We start from the raw sequence: 16,358 nt of genomic DNA, 5'->3' as shown, positions 1-16,358 counted from the left end.
AATTCTACAATGCATATTTCAAGTTTGAATAAGATCTTTCATTAAATTAAAAAATAAAAATAGAAGCAACAAAAAAATTATTTCCTATTTGAAAATGTCTATAAAATATAAAACATTACTGGTTTCATTTTTAGTTAATTTATTATTGAGCCTAAAATTATTAAAGCGCTCACTTAAAACATCACAACGGCCGTTTCATGACTCGATAATGAGATAGGGTACCAAGCTATGAGCCTCAGCGCGCTGCTCACGCATTCTCCATGCACGTAATGTCATGAATGTCGGATAGTGTCTGGTAAATCAATCGGGTTCAAATGTGTCTGTTTTCTGGTAAGGGCAGTGGAAATGTCTTATTATCTTACGTGTATTCATTGTGACCTGAGTTAACTGAAGTTGATTGCAGACCATAGTCAGGACAGTCATCAGCAAATGTTCATTACCTTTCGCGTTTCGGGAGGGATAGGCCAATGTGGAACATGTGTAAACGGGATCCTCGTATTGCGTAGGCGTAGGCATGTTACATGTGTTCGGACATGATATACATGTACATGATGTAGGTCCTAGACTCATGAGACTAGTTTAGGATTGCCCTGTTCGACACAATTTTGACTCCTAAACATGCCTAATCATGTATGTCTTAACGTTGAAGAACTAGTACTAGACCCGTAAACAGGGCCCAATGACGTACATGTATGTCGTATACTGGGAGGAGTATTTTTCATGTTCGTTAGGCCCTGTTTACGGGTCTAGAGAGCTACCAGATAGTTATTAGGTTAACTTATTAGCAATCTGGCTGGGGTGCCTTTTAGGGGCATTTTATTGTATTGGCCTGCGAAATAATAAATGAAATGAAATGCCCTACAAAATGAAATCGGGCTATAGAGGCTCTCTTCTGTCTCTTTTCTGTCGCCACCACAGGCGACAGAAAAGAGACAGATTGTAAAAAAGAGCCACTACAGCCCTATTTGTGGGGCTAGTCCTCACGTTACACCATGGTCACCATGGTCATGTACACTGACATGACATGCATGAGGGCATCACTTGACACCCTGTGATTAAGTGTGAACAAACTCAGTAGACTGGTCTGAAAAAAATCATGGCATGCCAAGTGGGGGCTTACAGTACACACACTTGCTTAAGGTATGATCGGAGTAAAAGTACATGTAGGCTTTTTGCCTTTATGATCGACCTGTCAACCCCAGACCTATCCTTTTTTACCCCAAATTCAAGCAACCTTTTGACCAAGTTGAACTTGATGGACTTTGTCTTGGCCACTTGAGCTGCAAGGCAGTTCCACTCATTGATTACTCCTATAGAGAAAATCTTCACATGCTCAGAAGATTTAACAGAGGGGAACAAATTCATGGCAACAACATTACGTAACATTTGGTGTATGGATGCTGTTCATGGTTATTGTTGTAGACAGTTTTTCCCCTCAAGCTTCGTACACTGAACTTGTGCAGGGGCGCTAAAATCAACATGGCGACGGATTAGGAAATTGGCTTATTCAATCCCTTCTTCAGCGCCAGCTTAAACAATTTGTAGCTGTCACCATGGTGACCTCAGATCTGATTAGTGTTTCTTGTGCACAGTTTACCTTCATCGTGTTCATCAATGCCTTCCTGGAGCTACTTTCTAAAAAACCTCTTCAGTATTTCCCCATCTAAATTTGATATTTTACACCATTTTATTACTTTCTGATGGAGAAAAATTAGTGATGTATGCGTATATGAAACTCTTACCATACTCTTATCGTTAATGATCTCAAGATAGGCCCTAAGATAGTTGCCTAACACTTTTCAACAGGATAAGAGTAATTCAGTGTTCAAGATTTGTTAATGGTTAAGTACTTCCAGAACTGTAAAGTTTGTAAAGAACCTTACACTTTTAGAAGTAATGGCTAATGTTGAGCACAATCACTATAAAACATGTCAGTCATCAACACTGTGCTAGCGGCTGGCCGGTAAGAAGTTAGTGGATGTACACATACATACATGTTCATGTAATGGACTGTGAACTGCTACCAACATGATTTGGCTTTTTTGCAGGCTCAAAAGAACACATGCGGTGACTTGTTGGGAAGACTTAGGATTCACTTTAAAAGAATAAAATGATGATTTTGTGATTTTACGGGTTAGGAAAAAAATGTGTCCTCATGTTGTGACTCAGAATGTGGCATGCTAAAGTAATAGGTCGAAGTTACGTGTAATATTATAACGCTTTGCGATATGTGTCTTATACATGTAAATCTCTCTCCACAAAATTCTGAAAATTAGATCTATTGAGCAAGTTTATTCAAATTTCAAAGCCAATGTGATTTCCAAACTACTCGGCCTCATTTTGGCAGTGCCAACTATATTGGGAGTGACTCGGAGGGTAGTTTGGACCATAAATATTTATTTACATGTGTCTTCAACAGATGGCATCGCCAACAGCAACACACACTCCCCCATCCCAGGTGGTGCATTTTGACAGCACCAGTAATGCTTCTCATGGGCGGAGCCACAGCTCAAGTAGTAGGAGGACCACATGGCCAGCTAGGCGACACACGCCATACACAAAGACTCCCAAATCAAGACGGCTGCATGGTATCAACAGAGATGTTACCCATTTCTTAACCCAAATCTCTGAACTTACCAAACTCTTTAGAGAGAGACTTCCTGAGAAAATTAACCCATAGGATTTTTCATATGGAATGTCAGGGAAAATTTGGTAGTCAAAAGAAAATTGAATTGGCCTGAGTAAAGACTATTTGTTTTGTACTGTAAGAACCTTGGGCCAACTGCGCTCCCTCTTTAGTCATTAGAATTATCAAAGTCAAACAGTGTTAATTAAGGCAAAGGTTTGGACTTAACTGTTGGGTTTTTGGGTCTACTGAGCTGTGGGCTTTCAATGCAGGTTTACAGAAGACACCTTTTCAACTGTTTGATGCATGCCTGGAAAAGCAGATTGGTAGATTTCAGTTTATTAAAAAGGAACCTTTCAGTATCCTGGTTGCAAAGCCAGACACAATGCACATGTTACATGTACGTGTACAATGTAGAAGAAGACATACATGTAACAGCTGTTCATTTTGATATTTCTTTCCTGCAGCACTGAAGTAGTGTGTGACCAATTATTTCGTGCACTAATCTGTTTTTGTATTAAATGTGGTACAGTTAAACTATCGGAACTCTCTCTGTTCCATTCATGGAAAGTTGGCGTGAAGTTTTTTTGCTGGTATCTGACTAAACAAACATCTCGGTCATTTTCATTTTCCAGGGAAAAGTAGCCGGCTAGAGAGAACCCCAGTGGTTCCAGCAGGCGACTCCCATGCCCTCAAGCAACTGACCAATAAAACCTGGCATGTCTACCAGGTCACCCCTCTCAACAATTTCCAGCACTCTGTGGCCGCGCTGAGGAAGTATTCCAGGCATCTGTCGGCCACCCTGCAAGCAGTAAGCCATGAGACTAACAAATGGGTTTCTATTGATGACACTGTCCCCCTGATTTAACCACTATCGGCATAATTGCTTCATAATTGCTCACACTTGTAGTGGATGCAGTAGTATTTTCGACTGAACATACAGACCTGTCTATATAATGAGATACCAGAACCGCAGTCCTTGACAAAGTTGGACTAAATGAATGCATACCCTAGGTGGTCATTTGTTCAAGATCTGTTTGACATTCGGTACGGCATTGTCACTTTTTTTTTTGAAACTACCAAACAATGCAGAGGGGGGTATTTTCCATGACCCATGGCCCTTTGAAGGCTCTGTACATGGTCAAACTCCAGGAATTAGTTTGAGCCCCTGTGTGTGTAGAAACTCAATTTGAACATCTGATGTGGGGGGATGAGCATAGATGTAAACTTCGTCAAGCAACTCTACATGCTGAATTTGCTGGAATGTGTTTGAACGACTGGATGTTCTACATTTTACAACACAGGCAACCCTCGCATGTTTAGACATCACTAGGCCTTAAGTGGTGAAAGTACTCCCTCGGGGGCCAAGAAGACTGAGATTGTTGAGAATTGTTTCTTCTGGAGACCATGCGTGGAGACTGTACCCTTTGGGATAACTATTGCTCGTATTCATTACACCCCATTTTGAGCATGCGCAAGCGACTTCCCACCAAAGGCTCTCATGCTCCTGTTGAGGTCTTTAATTTGTTCATGCATCACTCCAAGCGTGTGAGTCACTGGTACCCAGGATGTATTTTGTGCAAAGGTTACCACAGAAAGTCGTCCACTGGTGGATAAATGGTAGATGCTCAAACTAGCCCTTGATGGCTTCTTGTTTATTCAGTGCTGTCATTCTAGGATTGGTCCATATTACTTTCTTCTTCTCTGGGTATCTGGACGGAAATGTTGTGGCTGAATAGATGAGATTCACAATACAGTGCACCACCAAGAGGTTGCCCCGGATAGGCCATTTTCAAGTTTACGGTCAACAAAAGCGTGACTGTCTCACTACAATTTGCTTTTGAGCATCTCAGTAGACAACTGGGGGAAATGTTTGATAGATTGGGACATTTCAATGTAATAGAAGAAAGGAGTGGTCAAAACTGGTACTTAAAAGTACACCTAAGAATCTTCCCCAACAAGAAGACATTGAAATGAATTCAAGTTCTCCTCATGCAACCGGCGAGAAGAATTTGTTGGCCTTTTCCCGCTGTACACTGAAAAAAAGACCTCTTCGTGGTGTATTGTGTAGAAGAAGTGACAGAAACACAGTGTTTGTGGTGCGCACTGAACCAAAGAAGCAGAGATTAAAAAGTAATGCACGACACCACATCTTAAAAAGGCCATGTGGCCCTCCAGATTAATTAGATTTAGCTGGACTCCCTTTTCCAATCAGTGTCGTACTTAATTTTGCCAAGTGTTGGGAAACGTAGGGAAATTTGTAGCTCTTGATGTTTAATTTAAAAATCGGGAAATTTGTTCTCTCTCCTTCTCACACTTTCTGTCAGGAGTCCCACAAAGGAATTGGCGTTGACCCAGAGAGTGAGATTGGTGAGAGAGCCATCTTCAGTATCAACAAGGGATTGGCCACTTCTGCTGGTAAGACATCTTCTTCTCTTTTTGCAACTGTACCTAACGCAGTGCTTGCACTTTTGCCTACATTTATCAAAAGCTCCTTTGATCTGTCTCTGATAGACATTACTGGCTATGACAGTAGGCATTACTGGCTATGACAGTGACTATACAAGCTCCTTTAATCTGTCTCAGATAGACATTATTGGCTATGACGGTGACTATACAAGCTCCTTTGATCTGTCTCAGATAGACATTACTGGCTATGACAGTGACTATATAAGCCCCTTTGATCTGTCTCAGATAGACATTACTGGCTATGACAGTGACTATACAAGCCCCTTTGATCTGTCTCAGATAGACATTACTGGCTATGACAGTGACTATACAAGCTCCTTTGATCTGTCTCACTCTCAGATAGACATTACTGGCTATGACAGTAACTGTACAAGCCCCTTTGATCTGTCGCAGATAGACATTACTGGCTATGACGGTGACTATACAAGCCCCTTTGATCTGTCTCAGATAGACATTACTGGCTATGACAGTGACTATATAAGCCCCTTTGATCTGTCTCAGATAGACATTACTGGCTATGACAGTGACTATACAAGCCCCTTTGATCTGTCTCAGATAGACATTACTGGCTATGACAGTGACTGTACAAGCCCCTTTGATCTGTCGCAGATAGACATTACTGGCTATGACGGTGACTATACAAGCCCCTTTGATCTGTCTCAGATAGGTATTACTGGCTATGACAGTAGGCATTACTGGCCATGACAGTGACTATCGAAGCTCCTTAGATCTGTCTCAGATAGACATTACTGGCTATGACAGTGACTATACAAGCTCCTTTGATCTGTCTCAGATAGACATTACTGGCTATGACAGTGATTATACAAGTTCTGTATCAGATAGGCATTACTGGCTATAACAATGACTGTCTTATAGTTAGGCATCCTAATGGAAATTGACATTACATGTACATGTATGTGGTGAAAATTGTTCAGGCTTGCTATTGATTTATATCGTAAAACATTCTTGCAAAGGTTTATAACTCAAAAGTGGCTCTGACAACTTGTGAATAATTTTGTTACCGGTAGGTTTGTCACATTTACAGCTGAAGGCATTGAAAACAAAACCTTCCAGGGTATTTTGTAAAGAAATCCTGCCATCATTTGTCGAAGTGATTTGCCAGCAGAGTGCAACAAGGTCCAATAGCCTGTGTTTTCTATCCCCAAGGCCAACCAGCCCGGGATCCAACAGTGGCATTGTACAGTGGGACAAGCTCCCGTTGTCTCAGCTTGGACACTGGGCAGTTTATTCAGCTGCTGTTAGCTGCCCAGTGCAACAAGATCCACCTCTGTTAAACTTGTCACACTTTGCTGCCTCTAGCAAGGTTAGGGTCAGTTTACAAAGTGCAGCTTGCTTGGAGGTAGCTCCATCTCGGTATTTTTCCCCTACCATATTTAAGATGACCCAGAAGCTGTAGAGCTGACCATTAAGTCCCGAGGTCAAGGTCGAGGGGCCAACGCCAAAGTCATCTTCAATGCCATTCTCTGCTGTGTCGGCTGGGAGCACAGAGGCCAACTGGCTGAAGGGTTGACAATGCTTCCTGTACTTCTGGTGAAGGGGACGGCAGCGGTCACAAGATTTGTCCTCTCATGGCTTCAGGTCAGTTGGAACTTGCTCTATTCAGTTAAAACTGTCTGATGTAACTGGCACTCAAACAATTTACAATATACTGTCAGGTTTTTATCAGAGGGTTGTCTGACTCTGTAAGCTGCATGTATTTACATGTAAGAGACTCGTTCATCGCTCAAAATGTGTACATTAATCCTAACCCTGCCAGATGTAGCATGGTACAGCAGGTGTAAAAGTCTGGTGTGTTTTTTGCACTGGACAATCAAAAACAGCTGAAAAACATGACCCATGTGATGACAATGGGAGCTGGTCCCAGCATGCAATGCCACTGGTTGATCTTGTGGCACTGAGTAGCAAAGCTACTTAAACAAATGATGCAGACAGCTGTGTCCGACAGGGTTTCTAGCCAAAATACCCTGGAGGGTGTAAGGGTCAGGCATAAAGCCTCAGCAGGCACATAGCCTCAGCAGCTAGGGGGGTGGAGTTGCTGGCTTTGCGGACATTGAAGCAGTGTGTACGTACACAGAGCACTGATTTCCCTTTAGACAAGTTATCACAGTATCAAGCTTCGTATCTGTCAAAGCTTGATAGCTTCCATTCACTGGTGCAGAATGCTTGAGAGGAAGAAGTATTCATGTACATGTATATATGTACTTTCTCATAAATGTTCGTATTCAAAAAAACACTCAACCAGAACACCGGCCATTGGCTTTTTCGAGACAGGCACTTTGTCACAAAGTATGGTAACTCTTCCAACCTGTTGGTGCACATACATGTATAGCACAGGATTAATACCTGCAACTTGCTGTCACTCTAATAAGTTATTTAGCAGAAGGGTCTTTGCATGGACATCAAGCTTTAAACTGGCAACAGGTTTATTGACTTATTTTCCATTTTATTTATACAGGATAGCCTGTTCATTTACTGAACTACCTTATGGGCCATCTATAAAAAAAAAAATAAAAAAAATTTTTTATAGTATATGCATTTGAAAATTAAAACAAAGTCAGATGCAAAATCAAGGCTGAGTAAATATTGAAGAAGTCAAAAACGCATAGTGGAACCAAACTGAATAGAATTATCAAAATGTGCCTAGTCAGTGAAACTTGTGTAGAAGAATGACAACATTGTGATTTAGGAATTCTGGAGCAAGATTTTTTTTAATTAAATTTAAAAAAAAAATAACAGGAAAATATACATGTATGTCTCTAAAAATATGTGTTTCTGTCTCCAGAGAGGGGATCTTTTGCTCTGAGTCAATAGGGTTAATGATTTGTCATTTCAAAAGTGTCTCATTTTCAATTTTAGGAAATCTTGTGCTCCATTTTGATCATAAAAATAGTGTAAAACACTTAGATGTTGCTGCACATCATCACCTCTATTTACAGGTGCAGTTTGACTGCCATGTAAAGAAGATGACCTTTAACCCTGTTGCTCTGGTTTGGATGGTTTCGATGTGGGCTGGCCTTTCCACAGGTGACTGTTTTTGTGCGATATCATTGATGGATGTTTTAGGGTGGAAGCATTGTTTGTAAGAAGTGGGAAGAAACGTATCCAGTGTATGACTGGATATCATGATTGCCCTATTAGATTTTGAACTTTAATCCGTAGATGCATTTATACCTGCTGTTTCCGATTGTTACCTTTTTGTTTGGTCACAAAATAAAGGTGAATGCAGAGTGTCAGAATGCAGCGAGCTGGGAAATTTAAGAGCAAAATCAGGACAAAGTGAGATTGAGATTGCAGGTGGATTACTAACAGAGAAAATATACCTTGTATGCAGAATAAGTACAGTGAAAATGGATAGAAATGCTCTGAATTCTGTTGCCAAATTATTGCCAAATTGGCTATTACCCTTCTTGTGTCTTAAAAGCCTCATTATGTGATTTGATCTAAATGGGCCATAAATATCCATTTTGCAATGGCCAAACAAGATCCAGGCTTCACACCTGTTTTGTTTGATTCATGAAGATTTTAGATGGAAAAAAGGTTGGAATACTAATCAGGTTTTTAACCTCTTCAACAGGAGAAAAGTCCAAAACCGTGGAACTTCTCTACACTGTTCCTAAAACAGTAGAAGGGCTGAGTCGCATCACAATGACAATAGATGCTACTGATGCCAAGATCTTATGGGACAGGTAATTGATAACATAGACAACTCAACACACCAAACCCTCCAAACAAAAAAAGCCACTTAATCTCATCTCTGAAACATGTGAATTGCAACTTGTTTTAATGATTCATAGTAAATGAGTTTGAGCTTCTGACAAATATGGCTGTGTATTTCTCAGTGTGCATTTCATTCTAGCTCAGACACCTCACCATAAATGGTCCACTTTGTGTATCCCTGGGGGAGTTCCAAAAGCAGACAGTCTTTTTATGAGTGGCTCCATCAAAATGAGGAATGAGCCTGTATTTGACAGAAGAACGTCTAGCACCCAATCATGAGATATCCATCTTGTTTCAAGAGCAGGGTTTGAGAAAGGAATGGGCACTTCTGGGGATTTCTCAAAACTTAGTTTTTTTCTGTATGTTCTAATTCATGCATAAAATAAAGGAAACACAACCGATATGAGTTATGAGTTCACATTCAGCGTAAAATGTTCAAAAAAGTAACCTTGTTGCCTCATGAGATTATTCGTTATAATCAAATGTTGACTGATTAGAGCATTCCTTAGTGAGCTCATAATTTTCTTGTGTGTGTGGAATTTGGCAGTGTACATGATGAAGGATCTGCCGACTTCACTGCGGATGAAGTGACGGCATTCATCAAGGCATTGGAGGCACACTTCTTCCATCACTTCAAGATACACCTTGCTGTGAGTACATGGATCTCATATGGGTGGATTCACAATTCTTAGAAGTAGTGGTCTTGTATCGGGGACCCAAGTCATCCAACTCAGCAAACTGAGAACATTGACAGTTGTAATAAAGTCGTCGCATGTCAGTTACAAGCCAGTCACCAGTTTAGGTCACACAGTTCCAACTAAAATAGAAGACTGTATATTGTATTAAATGGCATGTGTCTATGATAGGCGTTCCATGCTTTATCAGTGGTGTGCAGTGTTGTAACCTACAGGTCTTTTCACTAGTTAATGTGTCGCTAGTCAAGTCACATGTCTTCTGAGTTAAGTCAAGTCTTCGGTCAGTTCTTACCAAGTCAAAATCCTGGTAATTGTTCAAACTTATCTAACACTGACATGGTACCTGTGCACTTCATTCCTTATTGATGGTCTGGCCTATGTGCCTAAGCTATACTATTACAAATATCACTACATTTATGGTGAAAAAAAAACAGATGCTTCCTTTCTCACACAGAAAAATTAACGGTACTTTATTTTCTTGCATTTCACAACAGTTGTTTTTTGGGCAAATCAGGTCCGAAGTCGATTTTCCCTAGTCAAGTCTCAAGTAATCTTTTTCAGGACAAGTCAAATCTCAAGTCAAATCAAAAAAGTAACTGGAGTCTGACTCAAGTTCCAGTCAGCAACTTCCAGTCAGCAATACTGATGTTATGCTCCTATGCTGATTTGTGACCTGACTCGTCATTGACATTTTGTACATTAGATATTCTGGCAAAATGCTGATATGCTGGCAATGAAATGTTCAGCGGCTCCACTCAAATTTGTATCGAAGAAGCTTTGATGCTAAGACAATTTGGATGACTTGATATCATGATCCTCTCTGCAGGCACTCACGTTATCAAGAATTGGAACTCCAATTGTTTACATTGGCTCTGAGGGAAGGCTCAAGGTAAAAGAAATGTTGTGTCTTTTGCAATTTTTTGCAAACCTAGCGCTCAATTGCAATTATAAAGATTTTTAGGCGTAACTTTGACCAAAATACTTAAATGGCCTGCTGCTAAACCCGGATTCCACATACATGTATCCTCCAAAATCAATGGGGGGAGTTCAAAGATTTTGCAAGACTGAGAGGATGATGGAGCCCAGTGGCACCTACTTTGCTGAGGGCTTGATGCAAATATTCCTCCTCTGGGAGAATTCAGGAAAGTTCCAAGAGGACGAAAATGTCCTTTGAGTTGGGGTTACTGTACTTTAGCACAATATGAAACCCGCGACTTCCTGTCTACTAATGCAGATGCCGTACGGACACCGAGGAGCCCACTGCACCACAAATGCTTAGGGTCCAATGTCTAAATCTGTGTCACATGCATAAAGTGTATTCTTAAACTGAAAGATTGATTCAGATTTGATATTATCATCTGAATGTCTAGCATTCCTTTCATTCAGCGTCTCCCTAGATCATATGCACCTACATGCGGTGATTTTTTTTTTAGAGAGTATGCTCATTTGTCATGTTTTTCAAGTTACTCGTCTTGATTCTGTGCTACCCAGTCAGTTATGCTGTCAGACTTCAGTCGTCCCATCATTGCCTTCTCCGCTTCTGTGCCTTATTTTTTCTTTGCCATTTGGCCTTTTGAGACAGAGTCTGCTAGGATCAAAACATCAGGCCTTCTGTTTGACCATGTCTGTGCCAATTTCTTTTTTTCATATTCATCTGTTTTGATGCAGAGATTAATTTTGCACCTTCACCGTTTAGATTCTTTCACAGGAGGGAACTCGCGCCGTTCTACAGCACATCACAGAGCTTGCTGTGGATAATTTCTGCAGAACTACTTGACAAAGAAGTAGTTCCCTTTATTTTTGACACCAAAGAAATCTACAGATGCTTCAGGAGGTGTGGGCTTCACATGTGGTTGACCATTAGATCTTGTGCATGCCTAGAACTTCTGCATTTTAACAACCCTTCAGATGTCTTCAACTACATGTAGACAAGTCAGCGTCAAATTGAAAAGGCATCTTATTGGAAACCCATACAGACGATATGTTGTGAATTTCCCCCTCCCCTCCCCCCCATAAATGTATTCTTTCCCTGTTCAGGAGCTTGAACTGTTATGTAACAATGGAAATTTAGGAAGTCCTGATCATCGAATGTGGAATTTTTCACAGCATGTCCTATTGCTACTATGATTTGATGGGTTTTTTCATTGTTGTTAGTCTAAACATGCCGATAACTTCTTCCATTGGGGAGGTGTTTTTTTTTTTCCGATTGGTTTCACTCTTGATAAAAGGTTTGCAGTTGTTTATTTTGAAAGTTTCCTACAGTACCTTGATTAGCAAATTGTTTCCGTCGCAGAACGTCAACGTTTTGTCACAGTTGATGACTATCCAGGGAAAACCTTTAGAAGGCAGTCTGTAACAATTGATATGTTAGATAAAGGGTTTGTCAGTCGTGTCATGCTTTAGTCATGTTTGGGAACTTTCATGACAAATTGCCGCAACTATACAAACATTTTGTATTCCTGTTACTGGGACTAAGAACTCATGACAATATCTTTAACACTGCTTAGATGTACAGTGATGGTTTTAAGTTCTGTGTATATGTTGATATCTTGTACAGGTCAGTCTTGTCATTGGATGAAGGTTTTCTCGGTACAAATTCTTCATGACAGTTTTGTAAAGTTTTTTTGGTTATGTTATAAACATTGAAGGCCTTGTACATGAGGACGTGACTTTGAGCGTGAACCACGGTCACACAAGCATCAATGGAAACCGTTCAGTCTCTTTCTAGTGCCTCGAGTGCGTCTTCAGTGTGGCAGTGGCTTGAAATGATGGTGACTTACAAAAATACAGTGTAGTAGCTGACGATGTAATAACTCTCTCGGCAGCAAGTCACAGTCCAGTTTGTCAAAAACCTGTCAGTTAAACAGGGTGAACAAATACAATGGAATGCTATGACGTACTCTAGTTGGAATAGCTCATAATGGACTTGTGGGGACTTGGGAAGGACTTAACTACAACACTGATTGTTTCAATCTATGAATTGTACTTATTACATGTATTTACCCTTGCAGTTGTTTAGTTGTGCTTGTTTTATATCATTCACTTTTGTGTGAATACATACATGTACATGTACAGTGTTTTTGTATGGAGTTCAAAAGCCTAAAGTGTATCATAATTTATGCAGACTAAGTATAGCATGGTACATCAATTTTCTGTGCATTTTTTGCAAGGAAACTTCATGAACCCTCCAATTCCACCTTTATGCAAGAAATCACTGACACTTGTCTTGTACAGTAGACTCTGGATATTCAAAATAATGAAAAATATAGCAACTCTAAATCACAAGAAAGCAGATTCTAAAGACTCATTTTACATAATACATCCCGCTTAAAACAAAATAAATTTGAGGTCTCCCAAGTTTTGTTTTCCAATGCCCCCGTTGTAACAAGGTAATTGTAAAAGCCTCACATTTTTGTTGTGAAGGCATATGACTGTACTGTAATTCAGCTTGTTCCAGCAATCCTGTCATTACGAGATTTGACTCACCGTGCATGTACTTTCAATTTCCAACAGGAATCAAATTCATAGAAATAGTGGCGGTGTTGAACCTCCCTGACATGTTCCCGTGAATTTTTCGACTGTGTGGATTTTGAATGATCTTTCAAGGTTTACTTTTAAAATGCAAATTATGCAGTTTTTTATCCAATATGCATGCACATTTATTCTGTAATACTAAAATTTGTAAATCATTTTCTAAAATAAAAGGAAACTCAGTCTTGTAGCGTGTTAGTTTTCGTCTTGATTTGTTTCCCAGTTTCGATGAGGGTAATTTCAGTCAATAATCGGTATTGCTCGTTCTATGCTTAATGGGGCCTCCTCACCAGTAGTAGCTGAATGAAAGACTGAAGCATTAACCCTAACACTCCTCAGTCCTCCAACAGGTGAAGGATTGAGGAGTGTTAGGGTTAAATGCCACTTACACCATTGATTTACACACAAAGATCCTGGCTTGGTAAAAGAATGTTATCCACAAGCACATACTGAAATTCATCTTTCTAGTAAACTTCAAGTTGGATACTTGTGAACTACAAATGGTCTCTCCATCACAGTGCAGTTGGCGAAAAAAGGTCAAGTGTTATCTGAACTTGTCGCAGAAACTTTAGTGTCAGTCGGGATTTATTCACAACAAAGTAATAACGCAATTTACCCAAGTCCATGTACTGGCTTGCCACACAACAATCACTTCCCACGCGTCAAATAGTGCAGTGGAATAACAAACTTCAGATTGTGTAAGACCAGGCCACAGCTGACCAAAGTTGTCACGTCACTCTCCAACTGCCATGCCTTGAATCAGTGTACAGAGAATGGTACTAAAGCCAGACTCATTTAAATTAGTTGGCCACCACTGAATGATACATGTGATATCTGAGTGTCGATGGCTAATGGCTAGAGCTACATCTCATAGACATGAATGTTATTGCCACCCGTTCAGCCATAGCCATGTAGTTTGAATGCAGTCTCAATCTCCCTCCTCCATCATGGCTCTCTTCCTCTTCCTGTGGCTGGTCACCATACCCGAGGCGGCTAGTTTTGTCATTTTCCTCGTCTCCCACTCCTGAAAAGCCATTAGGCTCTTCTGGCCAGCTCTGAACAGGGAGCGCTCCATCTCATCCAGTTTGGCCATCAGTTTGGTAATGTCCTCGTTGAGAGCATTCTGGGAGTTGTCCATGATGCGCCGAAACCGGCCCACAAATGTCTGCAAGAGAATATAAACTGAAATTTACAACAACAAAAGCAAGAGCTACAATAGTTATGACGAAGTGAGGTTTACATGAGACATGAGAAAAGAATTTTTTAATGAATGCAATTGGGCCTAAAACAGATTGGAAGACAGGCCAACCTTGAACTTATATTTTTGTAACAATGCCTAAGGCCAATTGAAATTAAAGTCCTTGTTTATCATCACCGCCCGACAGGATCTTCCCTACAGCCCCAACATTTTTTGATATTTCTAACTTTTTAACAAATTTTCAGCCCTTTTCAACCTGGAAGATGTATCTGCACCACAAAAATGGTCTTGTGTTTTTTAATTCTCTAGTCTCGCTCTCAACCATGACTGATTGATATGATCAGGTTGTTATGATATAGGCCTACATCATGTAAGACATGTACATACATGTATGGACATGATGGAACACTTTCCTACAGTGCAACAAGAAAGGTATTTTTAGACTATCTGAAAAGTGTGGAAAATACTAACTTCAAATATCAAATACCAAAGGGCCTCCTGGCCGAAAAATAAAACTTGAATGATAAACAAGGAATTAATTTTAATCGGCCGAACATGTGCTAACCAATGGCAATAATGCATGTTCATGCTAACCTGAAGTAAAGATCTTGAAATATCATCTGACTCATTGCTTTCAAAACACAGCAGTTTCGTTCCAAAAGAATAGAAGTATGGCCCCGTTTTGTGCAAATCCACCACATTGGGATCTGCAGTGAAGATTTCGCGGTAGCCCACCCGGTAAGCCTTAGGCAGCTCCACGCTGACGATCTTCCGCTTTCTACTGCAAAGACCTGTCGCCAGCCAAAACGGTAATTCCATCTTGGAGCCCGGCAAGATGTGCTCGCTGTCAGAACTGGGGTTCAGGAAGCCTAAGTTGTACAACGGCAGTTCTGTTTTGACTGGGACTTTCTCCTGCGAGGCTAAAATGTCCTCGATGTTGTAATAGTTGTCGGAGCTGCTGGAAAACCGGGTGTAAATTTCAGAGGTGGACGCCATCGTCACTGATCGTCAATATATTTGGACGTTTTGAAAGTATTAAGAAAGTGGCGGGAAAGTCTGGTTCCTTCTCCGTTTCCCATTTTGAAATAAGTCTTCACGTGAAGAGAGATCAGACTGTCCGGTTTCTTTTCCAAAAGAGGGCGCCCTGCCGCATTAATACACTGATTGAAAAGAAGCCTTGCCTGGCCGTAGTCCTCATGAAACATGCAGGCATACTTTCAGGGCGAATTTATGTTTTTCAAGTTATCAGTCAACAAGTTGAGGGGGAAAAATGGGGTGGGGGCAGGAAAAGATATCTAACCCCAAAAAAGTAAAGAAATTAAATGAGGGAGGCGCGCTGGGTCTTCCCCAGGCCTCGGGATCTGCTCTCATTGGCGGTTTAAAATAATTTTTAAAAAAAAGTGGGAATTTTTTTTATCATTGAAAAGATACTTGTAAAACCGGAAACGAGGCAAAAATGTTTCAGAAGAAGGAATTAGAGTGATTGTTTTCTCATGAGTTACGTGAACAAATCCCGACTGCATATCACAGTCTACCACCTGTGGCTCGCCGTCCCGTCCGACGCAAGCTAACTGGGAGGATGGTGGTGGGTGCATTTTACTGGATTTTGCCAGGGTACCCCCCCCCCTAGTGCAACTAAGGTACTAGGTAGGACCACTGTAGCCGAAAATCGATCTTAATTCCAGAAACAAATACTTTTTGAACTAATAATAATGTTTACGCATTCGTTCGGGTGAAAATGCTAATAGGCCGAGTACCTGTATACTTATTGAGACAGGTGAACACGTTTAGACTCGGGTTATTCGGACCATCTCAGATCACAGCCGGGAGAGGTTATATTCCCCCAGAGCTCTGCTGTCCCACCATATTCTACGTATTGGCCCTCATTTTCCGTACATGAAAAAGGAAGTTTCTCCTCAGTCTGACACATCCTTTTGTTGAAACAGTGACTTGGAAGTTGGCAAGGCCACACGCAGAATGGCCCATGTGCACCTGAGCAGGGCAGTAGAAAAAAGTATGCGTTTTCGGTTGACCCGTCCCCGAAAACTGGGTGCGGCACAGGAACGGTTTGTCCGATTTTCACAGAATTGGTGTTAAAACG

General features: G+C 40.8%; 2 protein-coding genes across 2 annotated transcripts; one reads left to right on the top strand and one right to left on the bottom strand.

The window, feature by feature from the left end:
• The first annotated feature begins 188 nt into the window (after positions 1-188).
• Positions 189-13,249, top strand: cenpl (centromere protein L). The gene is made up of 10 exons (XM_087138325.1): positions 189-330; positions 2,420-2,588; positions 3,262-3,437; positions 4,954-5,044; positions 6,495-6,694; positions 8,053-8,140; positions 8,691-8,802; positions 9,381-9,483; positions 10,355-10,417; positions 11,225-13,249. Exons 2-10 carry the CDS (start codon positions 2,420-2,422, stop codon positions 11,303-11,305), a joined length of 1,083 nt encoding a protein of 360 aa, XP_086994451.1. The 5' UTR covers positions 189-330; the 3' UTR covers positions 11,306-13,249.
• gins3 (GINS complex subunit 3) lies at positions 12,710-15,355 on the bottom strand. Its single transcript, XM_022226676.2, has 2 exons — positions 14,852-15,355; positions 12,710-14,224 (listed from the first exon to the last, which is right to left on the bottom strand). The coding sequence occupies exons 1-2, from the start codon at positions 15,251-15,253 to the stop codon at positions 13,988-13,990; spliced, it is 639 nt and encodes a 212-aa protein (XP_022082368.1). The 5' UTR covers positions 15,254-15,355; the 3' UTR covers positions 12,710-13,987.
• Positions 15,356-16,358: the final 1,003 nt, after the last annotated feature.

The sequence above is a fragment of the Acanthaster planci genome, linkage group LG06, assembly GCF_054643075.1.
Source record: "Acanthaster planci isolate LZ-2023a linkage group LG06, COTS_SCS, whole genome shotgun sequence".
In the NCBI taxonomy this organism is placed as follows: domain Eukaryota; kingdom Metazoa; phylum Echinodermata; class Asteroidea; order Valvatida; family Acanthasteridae; genus Acanthaster; species Acanthaster planci.
Note: the sequence above shows the minus strand (reverse complement) of the source record. Positions and strands in the feature narration are given on the sequence as shown.

Bases quoted from the DNA above. Each gene is read 5' to 3' on its own strand.
- cenpl (XM_087138325.1), top strand. From the start codon at position 2,420: ATGGCATCGCCAACAGCAACACACACTCCCCCATCCCAGGTGGTGCAT. The intron at 2,589-3,261 runs GTATCAACAGAG...TTCATTTTCCAG, and splicing joins CAAATCAAGACGGCTGCATG to GGAAAAGTAGCCGGCTAGAG. The intron at 8,803-9,380 runs GTAATTGATAAC...GGAATTTGGCAG, and splicing joins GCCAAGATCTTATGGGACAG to TGTACATGATGAAGGATCTG.
- gins3 (XM_022226676.2), bottom strand. From the start codon at position 15,253: ATGGCGTCCACCTCTGAAATTTACACCCGGTTTTCCAGCAGCTCCGAC. The intron at 14,225-14,851 runs GTTAGCATGAAC...ATTCTCTTGCAG, and splicing joins TTTCAAGATCTTTACTTCAG to ACATTTGTGGGCCGGTTTCG.